This window comes from Anastrepha ludens, chromosome 5 (genome assembly GCF_028408465.1).
Source record: "Anastrepha ludens isolate Willacy chromosome 5, idAnaLude1.1, whole genome shotgun sequence".
Lineage (NCBI taxonomy): Eukaryota > Metazoa > Arthropoda > Insecta > Diptera > Tephritidae > Anastrepha > Anastrepha ludens.
This window is the reverse complement of record NC_071501.1, coordinates 36637042-36657435: the sequence shown is the minus strand read 5'-3', so window position 1 is coordinate 36657435 and position 20394 is coordinate 36637042. Positions and strand designations below refer to the sequence as shown.

Here is a 20394-nt window from a genome sequence, read left to right as displayed (position 1 = left end):
GGCGAATTAAAAGATGGATTGACTTTGAAAGAAATCGATCCTCCTACATTACAACCAGAAGTTGAAGTTTTGCTTCCCCCAGCAAAACGGGCCCCCAAAACGGCCTCGCCTGGAAACTAATGTAGAAGAAGACGATGATGAAGATATTGATGCAACATTTGAATTAGACTCATCTCATTCTGAGTCATTGCCAGATGATTTTTATTGCAGTCTGAGAACAATTTTAACACGCGTCAAAAGAGTTGAGAATTTTTCATTGGATTCATGGTAAATATTTTTATTTTTCATTACAACAATGATAAACTAGTCGTATTTTTCCCCATCCATATCGTAAAGAAAGATAATACAATAATCGATGATAAAACACATCTCGAAAACTAAACGAGATATCGAAAAATTTTACTCCTACATTTTGTCTTATCTCGCCGAATTCTATCGAAACTGAATAAAAAATTATTATTATTATTTTTATTTAATATCTCGAAAACTAAGCGAGATATCAAAAAAATTTACTCTTTCATTTCGTTTTCTTTTGTCGAGTTTTATAAGAATCCGCCATTAAATTGCGGCACCATGGAAACAGCAGTATTGCCTAAAAACTTATGTGAGGAATCTTGAAATTTATTTTTGTTTTTAAAACTTAAACATATAAAAATATACAAATTTATAAAAATTATAAAATCAGGTTGTGTGTTTCATTCACTAAAAAGTTATTGTAGGGTGAACGCAGACTTTGTGGGGCATGTGTATATAAGTCTGTAATATAGATTTACTTCAATAAAGACCAGTTCGCATACGTAACACTGGCGACGAGGATGCAATGATGTTCAAAAAATCAAAAGCAGCATACACACATTCATATGTACGTATTGGGCGCACACCAGTCGAGAAGTGAAACAAAACAAACAACAAACCTACCGGCGCACAACAATAAGAACAGTGAATGTGCACGGTTTAGCCATCCATGAACAAGAGCAACCATTAAATTAATCTCAAAAAAATCGTTTGGAAAAGAATGTCTAGTGACCTGCGAGAACGAGTACGAAGTTGTCCCACATGCCAACGATGCAAGATTATGCACCACACGAAAGGACAGCTTAAACCTTTTGCTATATGTTAAATGTAGATATCGTCGAGCTTTTTGCCCGCTCACGAGGCTATGCATATTGCTTAACCTGTGTAGACCACTTTTCAAGATGAACTGATGAGATAACTGTCAGGGAGCTGTTAAATAGTTGGATGAGTCGATTTGGAACGTTCAGATACATCACTACCGTCCAAACACGACCATTTGAGAGTGCATTGTTCTAACAATTAGCTAAATTGCTTGGCGCGAAGCACATTCACACAACGCTTTACCACCCGCAGGCGAACGGAATAGCGGAAAGGTGGCGTCGAATGCTAAAGGCTTCACTTAGATGTCACTCGGCGGACACGAACTGGGTCGACATACTACCCATCGTTTTGCCTTGGGGTCTAAGAACTGCCGTAAAGGAAACTTAGTTGTATATGTGGCAGAGATGCTCTACGGCCAACCAATCCGCTTACCCTACGATTTGATAGACATCGAGGAAAGAGCTCCGGTATGCAAACAAAATTTCCTACGAGAACTACGGCAACATTTCGAAAACAACAGACCAATACAATTACTTTACAACACGGAAACCCCGCTATTTTATACCGAGATGACTCGATACAGAAGTCTCTAAAAGCGCCGGATAGTATCCGGTTGTCAACAGGTATCTTACAACATATACAATACTTGGATTAGATCGAAACCAGTCACAGTTTCCATCAATAGGCTTAAACCGCCTTATTTTACAAAGAACGAAATAGCAGTTATCCATCAACAATGAGATCAAAGGCAAGGATTACCTTTCCCAAGCGTTAACTCTGGGAGTGGTGGTGTAATGACATTACTGGGTGGCAACACCCTTGACGAGGAACGTAAACAAACATAACGAGAGAATAGCGTCACTTGGATTCAACGCAGTCAGCTTCACTTATTTGCCGACAGAACGAGCTAACGCGTCATACGGTTTCTGCAGCATATCATATCTTTTGTGCAGTTAATATTAGATGAAAGGCGGCATACTCCGAACGGAGTACCGAATGGTAGCCACGCACCAACCCATTCGGCTATAGCGGGCGCATAATGGGCAATTTTTTCTTGTTCACTCCACTCGGGTGCATAGGGCCTCGACAAGACGCGTCTTGCTTTGATTTCGTTAATCTATTTGATTTCTGACAGGGTAGGTGATTAGCCTGCCGCTACCAGTCCTAAGCAGTGGGAATGCCCATTTGTTGTTGCTTAGGAACAACGCTTTCTTACTGTTTGAAGCGCCATCTGAGTGTCACATTTTTCTGGCAGAAGGATCACTCAGATGGTTGAGGACTTCGCTAAATTTGGTGTGTCTGCGCGATATTAGCGCGATTGCCCGCTTCTCTTGTTGGCGCCACTGTTGCAATGTGTAACTGTGTCTTTTTCTTTTTTTTTCGTGTTTTAGCAGCCACAATGCAATTAATGCGCGGGAGTAAGGATTGAAAGGATAAGGTTGTTGGAGTTGAGGAATGAATTATTATTATAATTTTTTTTTCTCGCATTTTTCCAAGCTTACCTACTTTCTCATAAAAAAAAATAATAGGCATACAATAACGCTTTTAATAATATTGGTGTCAAGATGTCATTAAAATTGAAAATTTTTACCTTTACTTTTACATTAGATCTTGAGACTGTTAGTATTTCTTGTTATTTTGTTTAAATGAGAATGCTGCGAGAATTTTCATGTTAACAGATATCAAAGCTCTACCTTTTAAGATTCTATAAATTGCTTATTTTCTTCGTTTTTTTTTTTTTGTTTTAAAATGGTCCAATTATGTAGACCGCACGACCAGTCGGGTCACATTTAGATACACAACAGCGGTATGATTAAAAAATATTATTTTAAATAAAAAAAAATCCTAAACAAAAAAAAAAAATGATTTCGCCGGTAAATAGCCAACGATTTGCACCTCAAGTGCACGTTGTAAATTTACTACTACATTTTTAAAAGTCCTATCACAAATTTAAAATATGCATACCGCTAGCTCATCTTACATGCTATGTAAATACTTAACTATGTAAAGCTAAACAAGGTGCATTTATTAAAGGTGGTGACACAAGACCAACAACAAAGTTTTGTATGTTTGATTGTCACGGCAAAGTATTGGAAAAGTAGAAAACAAAAAATTAATTTGCCTTGTTTTATGCTGTGCTGACAGCCACATGGACATAGCGAAGGAAAAAAAACAAATCAGCTGATTTACCAACACCACCGTTAATAAATTCGCCTTGAAGCTAAATAAATGGCCTCCTCTTCGGGCCAAAAACGTATAAACACGAAATTTCGTACCCACATGTACATACATCGTAACAAAAGCTCCTGAAGCATTTTAACCTAGTGTTTTATGAATTGCATGTTCAGTGTTTAAAAACGCTGCCTCTAGTCAAACTTACATACTATGTACCTGCCGTGTCTGTAATTTTATAGCGGTAAGCAGGGAGCTTTGGTTTTTTCGTAATTTTGCTTCTTCTGCAGTCGGGTTTTTGCATGTTGGAAAAATGATATAATGATACGCTGAAATTCTTCGTTACTGCCGTAGTTGTACTTGCGTCGATAAGCCTCTGAAAGTTGGAAGCGAAAAAACTAATAAATTTTTGAAGCAAAAAAACTATATAATCATCAATGCACCTTTTAGAGCATCTGTTACGCGCAGTGTGCGTATGGCTGGCTTCTCAGGTGTGCCAGTCCAACAAAAATGTTTAGCAACATTGTCGGTCATAATACGACGCCAAGATGATTTTATAAAAGCCACGGTATGGTTGGATTTTTGCGCAGTGAATTCGTTTACCTGCAAGCCAATAAATATATACTCGTATGTTAAAAAAATTCAATAGAGAATATAAACAAAATCTGACTTACTAAATTTTTATATGCTTCGGCAGAGTCACTAATTAATTTTTCGAATGCTTTGAATTCCGAAACCGTATGAAATGGCTTTTCAGGTAAGATTTCTTTGTAAATAACATTCACCGGGTTTATATCCTCATGAGCTTCTTGATTCAAATAATTTCCAACTTTTTGCTGTTCTACAAAAGACAAAAATAATAAATATATATGATTTGATATATTTCCCGTAGGGTAACGGGTACTTCGGTACGAATCTCGGTGAAAGACTAAAATGAAGAAACAGTTTTTTCTAATAGCGGTCGCCCCTCGGCAGGCAGAGGCACACCTCCGTGTGTATTTCTGCCATGAAAAAGCTCCTCATAAAAAATATCTGCCGTTCGGAGTCGGCTTGAAACGTAGGTACCTCCATTTGCGGGTGCTTTTTTAGGGGCATATAACTCATTCGACCTTATTGTGAATTCCGTGTGAACAAATCGTTCCCACGGGGGAAAATAATATTTTCTTTTTTATTGTATTGGTCATATTGAAATTTACAATGAGGCCGAGTATTATATTAAAAATCAAAAAATCAATAAATTAGCCAATTTGGACTTTTTAGCTAACAAGTTCTATGGCATTTAGTTGTTATTGTTACTATCACCCGGCAATATGTGAGAGAAATCCTACACAATGCTAACCACCTATCAAAACTTTTTTTATGAGTGAAAATCCTTGGCCGGATATAAATCCGGGTAGTTCCGACTGTGTAAAATCGACTGTCGTAATTATTGTTTATATAACACATGAGCTCACACAGTCCCGGGCCTAACACATAGGTGCCACTAGCTTTATTCACCACTTTGTCAGTTAGTATTTAGCTTAAAAAGACAGCTTTTAAAATGTCATGATATTCTATTCGTTAGCTCGGGAGTTTTTGTGCTAAGACTGACGCTACTTTTGTTATTTTCGAAACAATGGATCAAAAAGAATTTCGTCTTTTAATTTTACATTGCTTCTTGATAGAAAAAATACCGTTAAAGCGAAGCAATGGCTTGAAAAGTGCTATGTGGACTCTGCTCCATTAGAAACAACAATAATGCGATGGTTTGCTAACTTCAAACGTGTTCGTAGAGACACCGATGATGCACAACTCAGTGGACGTCCAAATAAGCCGGTAACAACAGAAATAATAAAAAAAAAATCCGCAAAATCGTTTTGAATGATCGAAAAGTGAAGTTGCGTGAGTTGGCTTTATATTGCATGAACATTTGCCTTTGAGAAAGCTCTGTTCAAAGTAGGTGTCGCATTTGCTCACTGTTTTATTTCAATAAGACAACGCACCGTGTCACAAGTCCATCAAAACAATGGCAAAACTACATGAATTGAACTTCGAATTGCAGGAAAAAAATTAAATTAAATTAAATTAAAATAAATAAATTAAAAATAAAATTAAATTAAATTAAATAAAACTCGTGTTCTCTTTGTTAGGCCCGAGACTTTTCAGACCATCTGTTATAAACAATATCGGCCAGGTGGCTACGTCGACTGCATTCTACGAAGACCACTATCCCATTGGCCCAGTATTTATTTTATGATATCTTATGTAACATTAAAATTATCGTACAAAAAAGGAGGAGGCAGCGCTAGCTTTAGATGGACTTAACGCATACTCACAAAACTCCATCAAAGTGCGCTGTTCGATATTTTGTACGATATTTTTGGACGCATTTAGCTCTTAGTCAATTCAGTTATTCACGTATGGGATCAAAAAGTTTCGAATTATATCCCTGCTACGCTCAGCCTTGGTCGTATCGTCGGCTTTATCTGTATGTACCAATGGTGCCTTCGGTGTGCGAACGATATTAAACCGTGTATTTTCCGAAACGAAATGGGGATTCGCGAGTCTCGATTGCCACATATGTGGCAATTTTATTTAATCTCATAACCATTAAGTCAAAAATGAGCCTCAATGTAATGCGCGTCAGGTTGTCTGTAAGTTTGAGCGATTTGTAAACATTGTTCAGTTACAAGACTTTAAATGGCAACTTGATGGAGTCTACTGAGCAGAAATATCGAGAACGTGAGACTAATGGGGCAAACATCTCTGCTTATACGTTTAAAAAACAACATTTACTTATTAGGAAAGTAAATCTGCCTAAACGCCTTACTAGGTTGTATGTATCCATTCTAGTATTATTTTAAATACTTATTAAAAGCTCACCTGTGTAGAAAGTTTTTGGAGAACTCTTTATAAGCGATTTGAGTTCCGCAATATCTAAAAAAGAAAGTAATGTATATTGATTAATACATCTGCAATAAATTGAAAAACAAAAACGCGTTGGTCACCTTTTTTAGTCACAATCTCATTCAGTTCCTTTTGATGGTTAGAAAGATGATTAAAGTTCAGCTAGAAGCATAAAAACATTACTTTTTAAATTTTGTTTTTAAAAATGGACAATATAATTTTCCGCTGATATTATTAGATACGCTATATAAATTATTGCCATTTCCTGGCTTATTTTATTGCTCTAAAAAAATTTCAGCAAACAGATTATCTATTGGGTTGGGGGAATAAGTTAATAGCGTTTTTATATTTTCTTTTAGCTTCCAACGATTAGTTTGCTGTGTGGCAAAGGGTAAGTATTCATTCGATAGAAATCTTTCCGCTCTACAAAATTATGTTAATTGTATTTTTGAGTTATTTAATTTTGTATTAGTTTTGAGGCTTAGAAATGGAATACCCAGAAGGCAAAAATCAACATTTTCGACACCCGCTCTCCTTTGCTTTTCATCGAGGTCAAAAAGCTGCCGAAGTAGCCCGCGACATTTGCGACGTGTATGGAGAAGGTGTCATAGGCGAGTCTACATCACGGAAATGGTGTGTTAAGTTAAAAACACGGTGACTTTGATGTCGATGACACATCCCGCAGCGGAAGGCCTTCTGAATTCGAACAAGAACGTCTCAAATCACTTTTGTACGGTCGCCAAACCAATCGTGAATAAAAATGAGAAAAATTAGCTGCGATCATAAAACGATTGCAATCACCCTCATTCAATGGGAAAAATTGAAAGTCTGGGTGCCTCACGAGCTCAACGCAAAAAACAAAGAAAGTCACCTTCAAATTGCTTCTCAGCCTCTCGCCCGCCATCGAGCAACACGCGGTCATAGACAGCGCTTTTTGTACCGAATCATCACGGGAGATGCGAAATGGTGCCTATATATCAATATCGAGAAAGAAAGGAGTTGGTGGCTCTAGGAGGTACGACAAAGCCGAGAGTCACGCCGGATCTTCATCCAAAGAAGTTTAGTTGATATGTGTTTGGTGGGACTGAGTGCGAATGGTGCACTGGGAAATACTCGAAAAGAAAGCCACGGTCAACAAGTAGCTCTACATTGCCCAGATACACCGCGTGAATGAGGCTATTCGACTGAAAAGACCTGATCGACATGGTTAAACCATATTCCTTCACGACAACGCCAGGACCCATGTTGCACAAGTCGTCAAAGCCGCACTCCAAGAGCTCGAATAGGAGGATCTTCAGCATCCGGCTACCTATCAAGCCATATGTAGGCAGTTACCTTCGATAAAAAAGAGGTCGTTCCCACGACAGTCCGTTCTGCGTTACGACCCGGATTTATATCCGGCCAAGGACTGCCACTTCAGCAGCATTCCCCATATATGTATGGGAAATGTGTATGCTGCTACAACAACAACAACATAACAAAGAGGTCCTTAAGAATTGGCTCAACCACTTTTTTAACACCAGACCAAGCGATTTTTGGCGGAACGGCATTAACAAATTGGTCGAGAGATGGAAAGAAGTTGTAAACAGCAACGGCGAATAAGTAATTGATTAACTTATTGTTTTTTTGTTTTGTTTTTTTTCGGGCGGCCGCCGTAGCCGAATGGGTTGGTGCGTGATTACCATTCGGAATTCACAGAGAGACGTCGGTTCGAATCTCGGTGAAAGCAAAATTAATAAAAAACATTTTTCTAATAGCGGTCGCCCCTCGGCAGGCAATGGCAAACCTCCGAGTGTATTTCTGCCATGAAAAAGCTCCTCATAAAAATATCTGCCGTTCGGAGTCGGCTTGAAACTGTAGGTCCCTCCATTTGTGGAACAACACCAACACGCTCACCACAAATAGGAGGAGGAGCTCGGCCAAGCACCTAACAGAAGTGTACGCGCCAATTATTTATTTTTTATTTTTTTTTTTCGATAAAATCGCTAAGAACTTATTCCTCATGCTGAAAACAGTGACCGACGTAAACGCCTCACAACTGCTTACGGTTACGGGGAAAACCCAAAACTCAATAGATGCATATGGCTCCGGTTATAGCTATGGTGTTATGGTGCGGCACCTATAATCGTTTACAGTAATGCCCATATGTTTAATCAGAACAGCTGATTTCTATGGTTACGGTTATGACTAAGGTACGGTACCACTAATCGCAGCTTAAATAACCTGCATGAATAAAGAAACTAACGTGGTCCCCACCCCGCTTAGCAGTTAGGGAGAAACTTTTAATTTAAAACTAAATTCTGACACCGGACACCCTGTATATTATTTGAATTTGTATCTAGCGCAAAAATTCATTTATCTAAAAATTCATTCCCATGGCAGTCGGTTCTACGTTTATATCCGGCCAATGGCTGCCACTCCAGCAGCATTCCCCGTGCATGTATGGGGAATGTTTATGCTGCTAGAACATACATTTATCTACTGTACATAAAGGGTTTTCCAATAACAGGTGTTATTTTGAATAGCACGCTATTTCGGTAGATGTTACTTGAAGCTGTAATTTTATGATATTTGACAAGAAGAAACTACGCTATTAATAAAAATCGACCGATACACGCTTAAATAACGCATTGAAATTATTAAAATTCACTATAAAAATGCTGAAAATGAGAGGGTTCGTATAACTCGAACACTTTTGGGTCATCGTGAAACACCTTGTCGAACCGCAATACAGAAATTGGTGAAAAAATTCGAGCTGTTGGGACAAGTTGCTGTTGTAGCCGAAAGTGTTGAAGAAAACCCAGTTTGGTCCATTCCTCGCCGGAATTAAGCATTCCACAAACGTCATTACACCGTATTTTGCATAAAGATTAGGGTCTTAAGGCTTATAAAGTCCAGTTAACACAAGAACTCAAATCGGCCGATCATCAACAACGTCGTGTCTTTGCTGATTGGGTCGTTGAAATGTATGAAAATGATCCGGGATTCCATCCAACAATCATCTTGAGTGATGAGGCCCATTTCCACCTCGGTGGCTTCGTCAACAAGCAACATTGTCGGAACTGGGGCTTAGAAAATCCAAGAGTTATTGTTGAAAAGCCTCTCTATCCTCAACGTGTGACTGTTTGGTGCGGTTTATGGTCCGCGGCCGTCATTGAACCTTACTTTTTCGAAAATGAAGCTGGAGCAAGAGTTACGGTGAATGGATTGCGCTATCGAGAAACGATTCACGATTTTTTATGGCCGGAAATGGATGGTATTGATCTGGACAACGTTTATTTTCAACAAGACGACGCTACGTGCCACACATGCAACAATTATCTTTTACGGGAATAACACCTCTTATTGGAAAACTCTTTATATAGCAAAATATTTTACTTACATTAGAGACTCGCCAGTCTTGCACTAAGCCGCGAAATCGTATACGCGCACCAATATCACACCCAAATATATCCCTTAAATCTACCTCACGTATAGCCTTCATACAATCCAAACCAACATTCACTGCTCTCAGTTTAAGAAAATAGTGTTGAAGGTTATACTTCGTTAAAAGATTTAAAAAGTCATCGGTTGAATCTAGTTCGAGAAGAGAATTAAAAGATTAATATAGTTAAATAGATAAGTTTAAACGAAATTTCAAATAATTAATAATTAACAATTAATTACTTTTCTTATTTAACGAAATAGAAGCATCATCATCGTCCTCATTATTAATTTCCGAATCGAATTCTTCATTCACTAAAAGCGGAATGTCATCACAACTGCTATCGATACTATTATTTTTAGCATCACTGTTATCAAGCATATCGTTTTTATGGTGTTGTTCTTCATTGAAATCAATTGGGTCTATAGGTGACTCAAAATTTGCTGTTCTTTTATGCCCTCTTGTTATATTGAATAATCGATCTTCATTGGAGGTAACCGAATAAGAATTGGCAGGTGTGTCGGAAATATCAAGCGTAGGTTCCAATTTTATTTGTGAGGACAATGTGGAGACGGCAGTATGCGAATCAGTCTCCTTGCCTTCGTGTGCTCCAGAACTATTTAAAAATTCCTCAACTGGTTCTGTGCCAATTTGAATGGCCGCAATGTTGGCAGAACTTTCCGAGCTTTTTCCTATAGGCGAATGCTGCAAATAAGAATTTAGAATTAGAGCTTAAGAGTGACTAAAAAGGCAACATATAAATGAAAGTTTAAAAGAAGTCAGCAGAAACTTAAACAACGCGTCAAATTACTTAGAAACGACTATATTGGTTCCAGTTACCCTCTATAGCTTAGGTATGTACATATTTACATACAAACATGCATGTATTCGAATACACGAAAATTTACATAACGTGAACATTTGAACAAGTAAACTCAAATCCCTTTTCAATTTTTATACTGCGACTATTCACGCTGGAGGCTACAAAATTGCTGTCTCAGCAGAAACATTGTCAATATGTGTATGTGCATACGTATGCGTAAAAGCACTATACTGCCACATCAGCAGTAAGGTATTTTTCATTCTGCAACTGTCGCTCCTTTTGCAATGTGATTTGATTGATACACCATCAAGCAGAGTCTAATAAACTTAAAAATGCGGCAACTGTTTGTATTAAAATCTTTGAATGCACCCATACATAGGTATATAAAGGCTTTATTGTTTATTTATACGATTTGAATCCATTCTTTAACCAACGCTTGAATTCCTTAGGATTGTCACTTCAGCAGCGTTCCCCGTATTTGAATGGGGAAAGTTTATGCTGCTAGATGAATACGGCCGGTAATCTGTCATAACTACATTGCACTGACAGGGTTTAGTAAGCTGATACAAAAACAACATAATCCCCTTAATTTTAGGTAGTCATGGGTGATTGCGTACATGACTTTTCAATAATTACCTTCAATTTCAGCTCTAAAATATGCATTTTCAATTTGGCTTCGTTTAGCTCCAATTTTTGCTTTTCAACCAACCATTTCTGCTTCTCCAACTCCCATTTATGCAATTCGGCCTCACGTTTAAATCTCTCAGCTTCCCACCGGTGCTTCTCTGCGGATCGCAATTCCTCGTTTTCACAGAAGATATGCTTTGGTTCAATGGAGGTGTCTTTATTTTTCCTTTCCCAGCTATGAAAAATTGATCTTACATTTCTACCTTCTATTGACGGTGCCGAGTTCCAAGATAATTCTTTATTAGAGTGTTCCTACAAATATTTTTTATACACATATCTACATACATTCGTTGTATTCATAAAAGAAATAGTCTCCATACATATTCTCCGGATTCAGACTCTTGGATAGGATCATCTAAGCTGCAACTTTGCGCTGTTTCATCGAAGGCGTTGTGATCAGTACAAAATGTATTGATTGCTACCAAGAAAACAACGATTATCAATATTGAAACCTTTCTGCCGGTCAGTTATAAACGTTTTTAAGTAAAAAATTCCAATTCTCATGACTTAAAGTATACCGGTATCGTCACAGCAAAATGTTTCAATAAATAAATTTCTATTATTTATTAATTTACCGTCGCTATCAGCGTCCTCCGTGTTGCCGACTGCAGAAAACCTTGCTAGTGCCGCTAGCCTTTCTGGACTCTCATCAACAATGCTTTTATATTCTGCTGACGCTTCCTCTTTTACTCCGCTCATGCTTCTTCTAAGCTTACGTTTTATATTGACATACTTTTCTCTTAAATTTTTTGAACCTCTTCTCAAACCAAATTTTTTCGCGAATTCTGAATCAATTTTGGCCCATACTTTCCGCTTCATTTCCCAAGTAGGCCCATCTGTTATTTTGCATTCAACTACTTTAATGTGTTGCTGCGCCAACTTCAGCAAAAAGTTTTCTTCAGCTGATGTGAAGTTAGGCAATCTATTTCGTTTTTTATACCCGAACATAGTTCAGCTTTTTATCATCTCATGTGGCACATTCATACAAGCATTTACGGGTAAGGTGGTTTAAAAATGTGCAATTAAAACAAAACTTCCAAAGACGCGTTTACCATAGCTATTTAAGCTGAAGATGCAATTGGATTTACAGTATCAGAGTAAAGATTCGGAGTCGCAGGACCAAATTTAGTCACAAGAAAGTCTAAATGAGTACTAATCGGCGCGTAGTGACCCCAGTATATCATCTGTGACAGTTATATTAATCCAAAGGTTGGAAGTGATTACTTTTTTCACTTTTTAGAAGTCATTTATAAAAAACTGTTATTTTCTATTACTAATTACCCGAAAGTAAAGACATTTTGTGGCCAAACTTGATTGTTCCTCCACTTATGGTACTATATTTGAACTGTATTTTTCAAAAAATTTCGAAAATATTGCCAATAACTTCAATATGTCGCTAATAGAAATGTATGTAAAACTGGAGTGCCGAATAAAGAACTCAACAGATGATGCTTGGTATTGCCACTTTATTTAGTTGTAGAAATAATTTAATTTTATTAATAAGGTGTTGAGAGGATCAAAACAAGTAAAAGTACGTTCACATATGCATTAACTACCAATAAATCCACAAAATTAATCCACCCATTCAAATATGGTAGATTACCTGCAAATTTGACAACCAGCTGACAATACTGTTCTGAAAGGTTTTTCTTTATAGAAATTATAAATAATAAACAGTTGGAGGAAATCCGTAAAAGACGTTTACTGAGGTTTCAAATAAGAGGATACACGCAGGAACAAACATTATTAGAATTATGTCTACAAACCTGCTTTCTGGACTGGCATCCATTTTATTTAGTTTTAACTTTGACGTTTTTCTTTACACGCGTATAAATAATGATCTATTACGCAGAAAGCACACGGTTGTATGTCAAAAAGTATGATTATTATCTAGGATTATTTATAATCTCAGATTGTGAGAGAGATATTTTGTATCCGCTTTTTAATTACGGATTGGGAGTAAAACACGAAAAAGTAGATCATCTACATGTATGTGAACTTATTATAACAGAAGTGTACGCGCCAATTATTTTATTTTATCTTATTTTTTAAGAGGAGGATTTTCTTTTATGGACGCTTGTAACACATCCTGAAAAGTTTGCAGTATATTCGGATATGTTACTTGTTTCTTTGTCTTCCAGGTTTTGACTTTAGAAATCATTTCATTTGTGACACTTACAAAGTGGTGCAACTTAATCAGCTCTCACTAAACAACTTTGAAGTCGTGAACTATACCTTGTTTTCGTTATAAGTTTTCTTCAGTGTAGCCTGCAGTAAGAATGAGCGTACCCTAAGAAAAAATGGGCACAACTACAAAACCGTAGGGGTTGCACTGGTTAGAAAAACAAATGCGAAATTGCCATAAAGCAGACTGATTGACGTTACATTTGTCAAACTTTATAGTGCATACATTTTGTATAAATCGCATTTTTAACAAAATCGAAGTTCCGTGTTTTCTTAAATCATTAGGATTAAATAGAAATTAGTAAAGCTAGCTAAATAGTTGTTAATAAAATGAGCACTAGCGGCGATTCACAACCTTATCTGAATGATTTCATGATGCGAGACGATGAGGATGTCTCAGGTGGTAAGACCACGTCTTAAATGGCGAAGTAACATTAAACGAGGGAATATGCGCAAGAGTATTAATTTATCACCTTTTATATCTGTAGATGATGAGTCCGATAATAAACATAGCGGTGGTAATTACATGCTGCGTGAACAGGATCGTTTTCTGCCTATTTGTAACATCATCAAAATCATGAAGGTGCCTGTGCCGGAGAATGGCAAAATCGCTAAAGACGCCCGCGAATGCATACAGGAGTGCGTTTCAGAATTCATTTCGTTTATAACTTCAGAGGCGATAGAGCGTAGTATTGCAGAAAATCGAAAGACAGTGAATGGGGATGATTTACTGTATGCATTTGCAAATTTGGGTTTCGATAACTACGTAGATCCATTGTCTATGTACTTGCACAAGTTTCGTGAGGTAAGTGAGTGTGCTAATAAAGAGTATGCGATCTAAGTAATTATTTAGTTTACTATCTAGTCTACCAAATCGGATCGTAATTTATATAATGAACCCAATATGCTGCAAGACGACTCATCGACCGAATTTCGTAAGACCGATCTGCCGTAAACAATGCATACCTATATATATTTTTGTTTAATTTGTTAAATTGGAATAATAAAATAGCAATATACTGTTAATGGAAACACTATACAAAAAAAAAAAAACACAGTGTAAAAATGCCCGCATGCACTCATCTACAACACTTTCACCTATATATGGGGAATATGCAAAATATCATAACGCACCAAACATTAACCAACAACCCAGCACTCACACCAATCGAAATTCCAAAGATTTAACTATTTCTATATATTTTTATTTAAAAATTGAAAACTTCATCAAAATTGCAGTATACAAGTTACTATTTTCATAAAATTATTTTACGTTACTGAAAACAATGAACAAGTGAAAAATCTATTTGTGCAAATTTTAAGTACAAAAAAGAAACAAAATTTCTACAGCAACAATTGCGGACAACAGTAATTCTACAATAACAGCGAAAGCATTAACAACATTAGCGGGAACACTGACAAATACAAATCCTGCGGTCATCACCACCAATTCTGTGGCCGGTACTGCAAATACCTTTTCGGATGTGAAATTGTTCGAAATAATCGAAACAAATCAGCAGCAGCATCGTCAACAAAATGGTATTCACGACATATTGCCCACTCACGCTATCACAATAACACCGACATCAACATCGACCTCAGGCGCGTCAGTTAACTTATTAAGCACAGGTTGTAATCAAACAAGCGACAGTGTCAGCAATACGAACGCAACATTAGCATCCGTGCGACGATCGGCGCGTCTGCAAACACGTCCCCAGTTGCCGGTAATAACGACTGTAGCGAATGAAATACCGAGTAGTATCATGAATGCCGCCGACCAACTGATATACTTTGATGCCGATGAATTGCATCAACATGTTTTGCAACAACAACAACATCAACTTAATAATAGTGGCAATCATTTCATGCAAATGTAAAGGGCAAATATTCAGTAGACGAATTTTTCTAGAACGTTGATGTCATTAATTCTATTAATTTATTGTCATAAACTAAAATTCTTGTTGTAAGTGCAGAAAATTTTTTTCTATTAGTTTAAACGACAATGTGCAAAACTGACAAGCGCAAATTATTGGCAACAACTCCTACAACAAATAACTAAAACTGAGAAACGTAAATTGGGAATAGAGACGTATTAAAATTTAAGATATTCGATTTATTTAGTGTACCTAATTTGGGAGTTTGGAACTTATTCAACGAAGTTGATATCACAAGAAAAAATCGCAAAAACAAAAATACAATGGGAAATATTTAAAATATTATATAAATCAATTGTTAATTTGTGTTTTACATATTCGGAATATAAACTTTTTATGCTATTTCCATTATTATGTATACATTATTTTATCATTTTTTCTAAATTAATAGTTGGCATTATTGAAAATAAACTTAGACTTTTATGGTTGTGTTTATTGAAAAATTCATACAAAGATATGGGAGGCGTTAATTTAAACAAAAATGTACTCATCACTTTAATTTATAATAAATTGTGTATACATATGTCCACTTAGATCCACATATGTATGGCCCATTTAACCATTAGAAATAAATAATTTCTGTTTTTGGTATTTTTATTTGCCTTTGTGAGAAAAACTCATATTTGTTCAAAGAACTAGGTTTTTCTTCTGTAATAGGTGAGTTTTTTTCCTACCAGTTTTTCAAACGTTTGCGAAGTAGGACCAGAGTTCGCAAAGTTGAATTGATCAGCTGCTCTGTGCCGGGTGTGCATTATTTGAGTGACTGGACGTGACTCACGTTCTTAGCCGTAGGTCACTAAACTTAAATCAGTGTTACTTTGTCACTAATCATTCGTCTAACGAAGTACAAATTCAAAACGAGTATATTTTTATATTTCCTTTTGTTATATCAAACAAATGCGTGTCTATTGAGAGAAGTATTATATTATTTCTATTTAACTATGTATTTGTGAAAGTTCTGTTAGTGAGATGGTGTGACGGGAATATGTCGAATTCGCGAAACTTAGGCGTGAGTTAAAAGTAAGGTTAGGTGTTTGTAGCAGTTGGTTTCAAAAATAGACATCTCCCTGCGGAGCACGAGAATTTCAGCATTTATTTACCATGGAACCATTTAAACGCTCTTTTGAAGCGTAGGATGGGTTTTATGCCAAAATCAGATAGTTCCGTAAGAGAGTCAAGGGAATATTTTGCTAACGTTCCCACGACCGTCGGTTTTACGTAACCGGAATGACCCGGATTTATATCCGGTCAAGGACTGTCACTTTCGCAGCATTCCCCGTACATGTATGTATTTAAAAAATATATTACATGCACGGTTTCCATGGATATTGACGTCGCTGCTTTAACCAAAGATTGTTTTAGACTCCCCAAATTTCAGTGAGGTCTTCGACAGGTCATGTTCTCCAATTCTGACCACAAACTGTAGTCCACTGGATTTAGAACTGGACTTCCAGACGGACAATCTTCTACGGCTATGAGCCCAGGAATATGTGGAGGTCAGCTCTAATTAGTCTTGACATGGATCTGGTTATTGTTGTTGTTGTTGTAGCAGTATACTTGTCCACGTCAGTGATATGTAGATCGTAGATCACCGGTCCTCTTCGTTTAGCTCTTCTAACAAAGGCCCAGGAAACTTGCGGTTTCGACAGGTTGAGCCCAGAAGGAGAGATGTGTTAGATGAGTGGGTTTGATGGGACATGTGAAAAGGTGGTTAGTGTCGTGCGGAGTGTCTTCACATGCTGGACATATATTTAGTATGTCGGGTTCAATTCTAGATAAGTAGGAGTTTAACCTACTACAGTATCCACAACGGGTCTCTCGGATCGGCTGAAGCTCTTCGTCCGCTTTGGGGTAGTGGTTGGACTCCGATAACGGCTTTCGGGGGTCGAGCGCTTAAGAAGGTGGTTGTTGTTGTTGTTGTTAACAGCATAGGTAGCCCTGTCAGTGTAGGCATATCATCGTTCGTTTTCGTCTAGCTCATCTAGGGGTAGGCCCAGGAAACATGCTGTTTCGACAGGTTGGGTCCAAAGGGAGAGGGGGGTTAGATGAGTCGGTTTAAGGGGGCATGTGAAGAGGTGGTTAGTGTCGTGCGGGGTACCTTCACATGCCGGACATGTGTTTGGTATGTCGGGGTCGATTCTGGATATGTAGGAGTTTAACCTGCTACAGTATCCAGAACGTAGTTGTGCCAGTGTTACACGGGTCTCACGGGGAAGCTGGAGCTCTTCATCTGCGATAGGTGGTGGTTGGACTCCGATTACGGCATTCACAGGACGGGAGTTCAAGAAGGTGGTAACGGTCTCCCGGTGAATGTCGTTTATAGACTGTCTAAATACTGTCCGGTCCAGTAGGTTACGGTCAGTCTTGTCTTAGATTTCGCCAGCGTAGTCCAGGAGGTGTCTCCTGACGTGCCTGGGAGGCGGCTCGGGCTCAAGCAGGTGTCTGCAGGGATGAGACCTACGGTAACATCCGAGCTGGAACTGCTTGCTGAGCAATTTGTTGTGCTCCGCAACTGGGAGCATTTGTGCCTCGTTATGAAGGTGTTGGATGGGTGACATCAGGAGGCACCCGGTCGCTGTCCGAATGGCGGTATTTTGACAGGTCTGTAGCTTTGTCCACTGCGAATCACTAATTCCAGGCGACCAGACAAGCGCAGGATAGTTAAGAACCGGCCGGCCAATTGCCTTAAATGTCGAAAGCAACAGTTCTTTGTCTTTGCCCCAAGTGCTGCCGGCCAGCGATTTGAGGACCTTGTTGCGATTTTGGACTTTTGTGGCAATTGCGGTTGTATGCGCAGAGAAGGAGAGCAGGCTGTCAAAGGTTACACCCAAAATTTTGGGGTTATTTACCGTCGGAATTGGTGTATCATCGACTTTTACCTTAAGGGACAGCTTGACCTCCTTTGTCCAGGTGGTAAAGAGGGTCGCCGTGGACTTGGTGGGGGAAAATTGGAGATTCCTCGCAGTGAAAAAGCGAGAAAGGTCGGTGAGGTAGTTATTCACTTTGCAACACAGGCCATCGATGTCATTGCCCGACGCCATTATCGTGAAATCGTCAGCGTATGAGATCAGGGAAACTCCCGCTGGTGGTTGGGGGAGCTTCGAGATGTAGAAGTTAAAAAGCAAGGGTGAAAGGACACCACCTTGCAGTACGCCTTGCTTAATCTTTCTCTGCTTTGAAGTTTGATCTCGAAATATCACTGACGAGTGCCGACCGCTCAGATAGTTCGCGGACCACCTCTTCAGCCCTGGCGGGAGTGTCGACTGATAAATGTCATCTAGTAGCGTGGAAAGGCTGACTGTATCGAAAGCCTTTTTCAAGTCCAACGCTACTAGGACAGTCCTCTCGCAGGGGCGGTTTTGGTTAAGCCCGCGATTTATCTGGGCGTTTGTGGCGGTGAGTGCAGTGGTGGTGCTGTGCACGGCGGTGTGCTGAGCGTCGGAAACCGTGCTGATGTGGGGCTGGGGCCAGGTGTTTCGTGTAGAGTGGGAGTAGGAGGGCTTCAAGTGTCTTCACTACTGGGGAAAGGAGAGTTATCGGCCGATAAGACTCCCCTTGGTTGGCGGGTTTCCCAGGTTTCAGTAGCAGGACCACTCTCCCTGCTTTCCACTTGTCAGGGATGATGAGAGTGGCCAAGGACAGATTGAAAACCCTTGTGAGGAGTCCTACTCCCAGGGGTCCCAGATGCTTCAGCATCAGCGCGTTTAAGCCGTCAGGGCCAATGGCTTTCCATGATTTCGACTTGTTGATGGCCCCCTGAACCTCATCACCGAAGAAAGTAAGTGGCGCACTGTCGTTCGTCAGTTTGTGCAGCCTTCTGGTAGCACGACGTTTGGTTCTGTCGGCCGGAGGATGCAATATGAAAAGCCGGCTAAAATAGCTCGCGTATCTCTTCGGGTCCGACGAAGTGCAACCGTTGAAGGTGATAGCCACCTTGTCGTTGTGCTTCGTCGGGTTTGACAGGGACCTAACGGTGAACCAGAGCTTACTCACCCCAGAGGTGAGGTTGCAGGTCTTCAGGTGCTCAACCCATTTAGTCCGCTTATGCTGATTTACCAGTTGCCGGATCTCCAAATTGAGATCCCTTATGCGGGGATCCCCGGGATCGGCCTGGCGTAGGTGGTCACGCTCGTTTGCTAAACTGGCTGCTTCGGCTGGGAAATGAGTACGAATGTCCTTATAACTTCCAGCTGGAATGAAGCGAGCCGCAGCAGCTGTGAGCACCTTGCGGAATGCGCGTTCGCCTACGCGCACATCAGTGGGGATGGGAAGAGCGGCGAAGGTGTCATCGGTGAATTCCGTGAAGCCGGCCCAATTAGCTTTTTTAAAGTTAAAATAGGACCGGTGATTCGCGGAAACGAAGTCGGCAGGTCTCTCAATCGAGACGATAATGGGCAAGTGGTCTGATGCAAGCGATAGCATAGGTCGCCACGTTATGCTATTTATCAGACCAGCGCTAGCAATTGTTAGGTCAGGCGAGCTGCTGCAATTGTCCACTACCCTGGTGGGGGCGTCGTCGTTCACTGTGCTGAATGTCGAGTCGTCTATCTGCTCTGCCAGTTGCTGTCCCCTACGATCATTTGGCAGGCTTGAATGCCAAAGATCGTGATGCGCATTAAAGTCCCCTACAACCAATCGGTTTTCACCTCTGATGAGCGCACCTATATCAGGGTGATATCCTGCCGGGCAGCAGGTGACAGGGGGTATATATATGTTAAATATTTCGAGTTCGGAATCGCCTGACCGGACAGCTATGCCTTGACATTCTAAGGTGCTGTCCCTGCGGTCGATTCCTTCATCGATAAGACGATACTGCACAGTATGGTGGACTATAAACGCTAAGCCACCTCCATTGTCTCGCTCGCGATCGTGTCTGTGCACGTTATAGCCATCCCTGGTGATCAGAGATGACCTAGCGTGCAGCTTTGTTTCTTGGACCGCAGCTATCTTAATACTGTGCCGGCTCATAAAGTCGACTATCTCGTCGACCTTACTCGTAAGTCCGTTTCAGTTGAATTGGAGAAGCTTGAAGCTTCTCGGTGAGATCAGTGTAATTCGGGGGGTGAGGGACGCGTGGGGTTGTCTATGTTGGACCTGCTGCGCAATCCACTGTGGCTGTTGCGGTCTGATGGTGGTGGGCGGCCGCGCCTCGGGGGGCGGTAGTGGGT

The 20394-nt window shown here is 39.6% G+C and overlaps 2 protein-coding genes across 4 annotated transcripts; one reads left to right on the top strand and one right to left on the bottom strand.

Moving 5' to 3' along the window:
- Positions 1-2600: 2600 nt before the first annotated feature.
- LOC128863769 (uncharacterized) lies at positions 2601-12576 on the bottom strand. 2 transcript variants are annotated; one of them, XM_054103105.1, is made up of 11 exons: positions 12390-12576; positions 11684-12292; positions 11429-11526; positions 11058-11360; positions 9841-10303; positions 9557-9750; positions 6276-6336; positions 6151-6204; positions 3963-4129; positions 3732-3891; positions 2601-3664 (listed from the first exon to the last, which is right to left on the bottom strand). In XM_054103105.1, exons 2-11 carry the CDS (start codon positions 12054-12056, stop codon positions 3525-3527), a joined length of 2013 nt encoding a protein of 670 aa, XP_053959080.1. In that variant the 5' UTR covers positions 12057-12292; positions 12390-12576; the 3' UTR covers positions 2601-3524. The 2 variants fall into 2 exon arrangements, with proteins under 2 accessions (XP_053959080.1, XP_053959081.1); XM_054103106.1 differs by lacking the exon at positions 11684-12292.
- Positions 12577-13465: 889 nt separating this feature from the next.
- LOC128863984 (uncharacterized) lies at positions 13466-15802 on the top strand. 2 transcript variants are annotated; one of them, XM_054103437.1, is made up of 4 exons: positions 13466-13695; positions 13781-14097; positions 14158-14227; positions 14305-14675. In XM_054103437.1, exons 1-4 carry the CDS (start codon positions 13623-13625, stop codon positions 14316-14318), a joined length of 474 nt encoding a protein of 157 aa, XP_053959412.1. In that variant the 5' UTR covers positions 13466-13622; the 3' UTR covers positions 14319-14675. The 2 variants fall into 2 exon arrangements, with proteins under 2 accessions (XP_053959412.1, XP_053959413.1); XM_054103438.1 differs by having other exon boundaries at positions 13468-13695; positions 14643-15802.
- The last annotated feature ends 4592 nt before the right edge of the window (positions 15803-20394 follow it).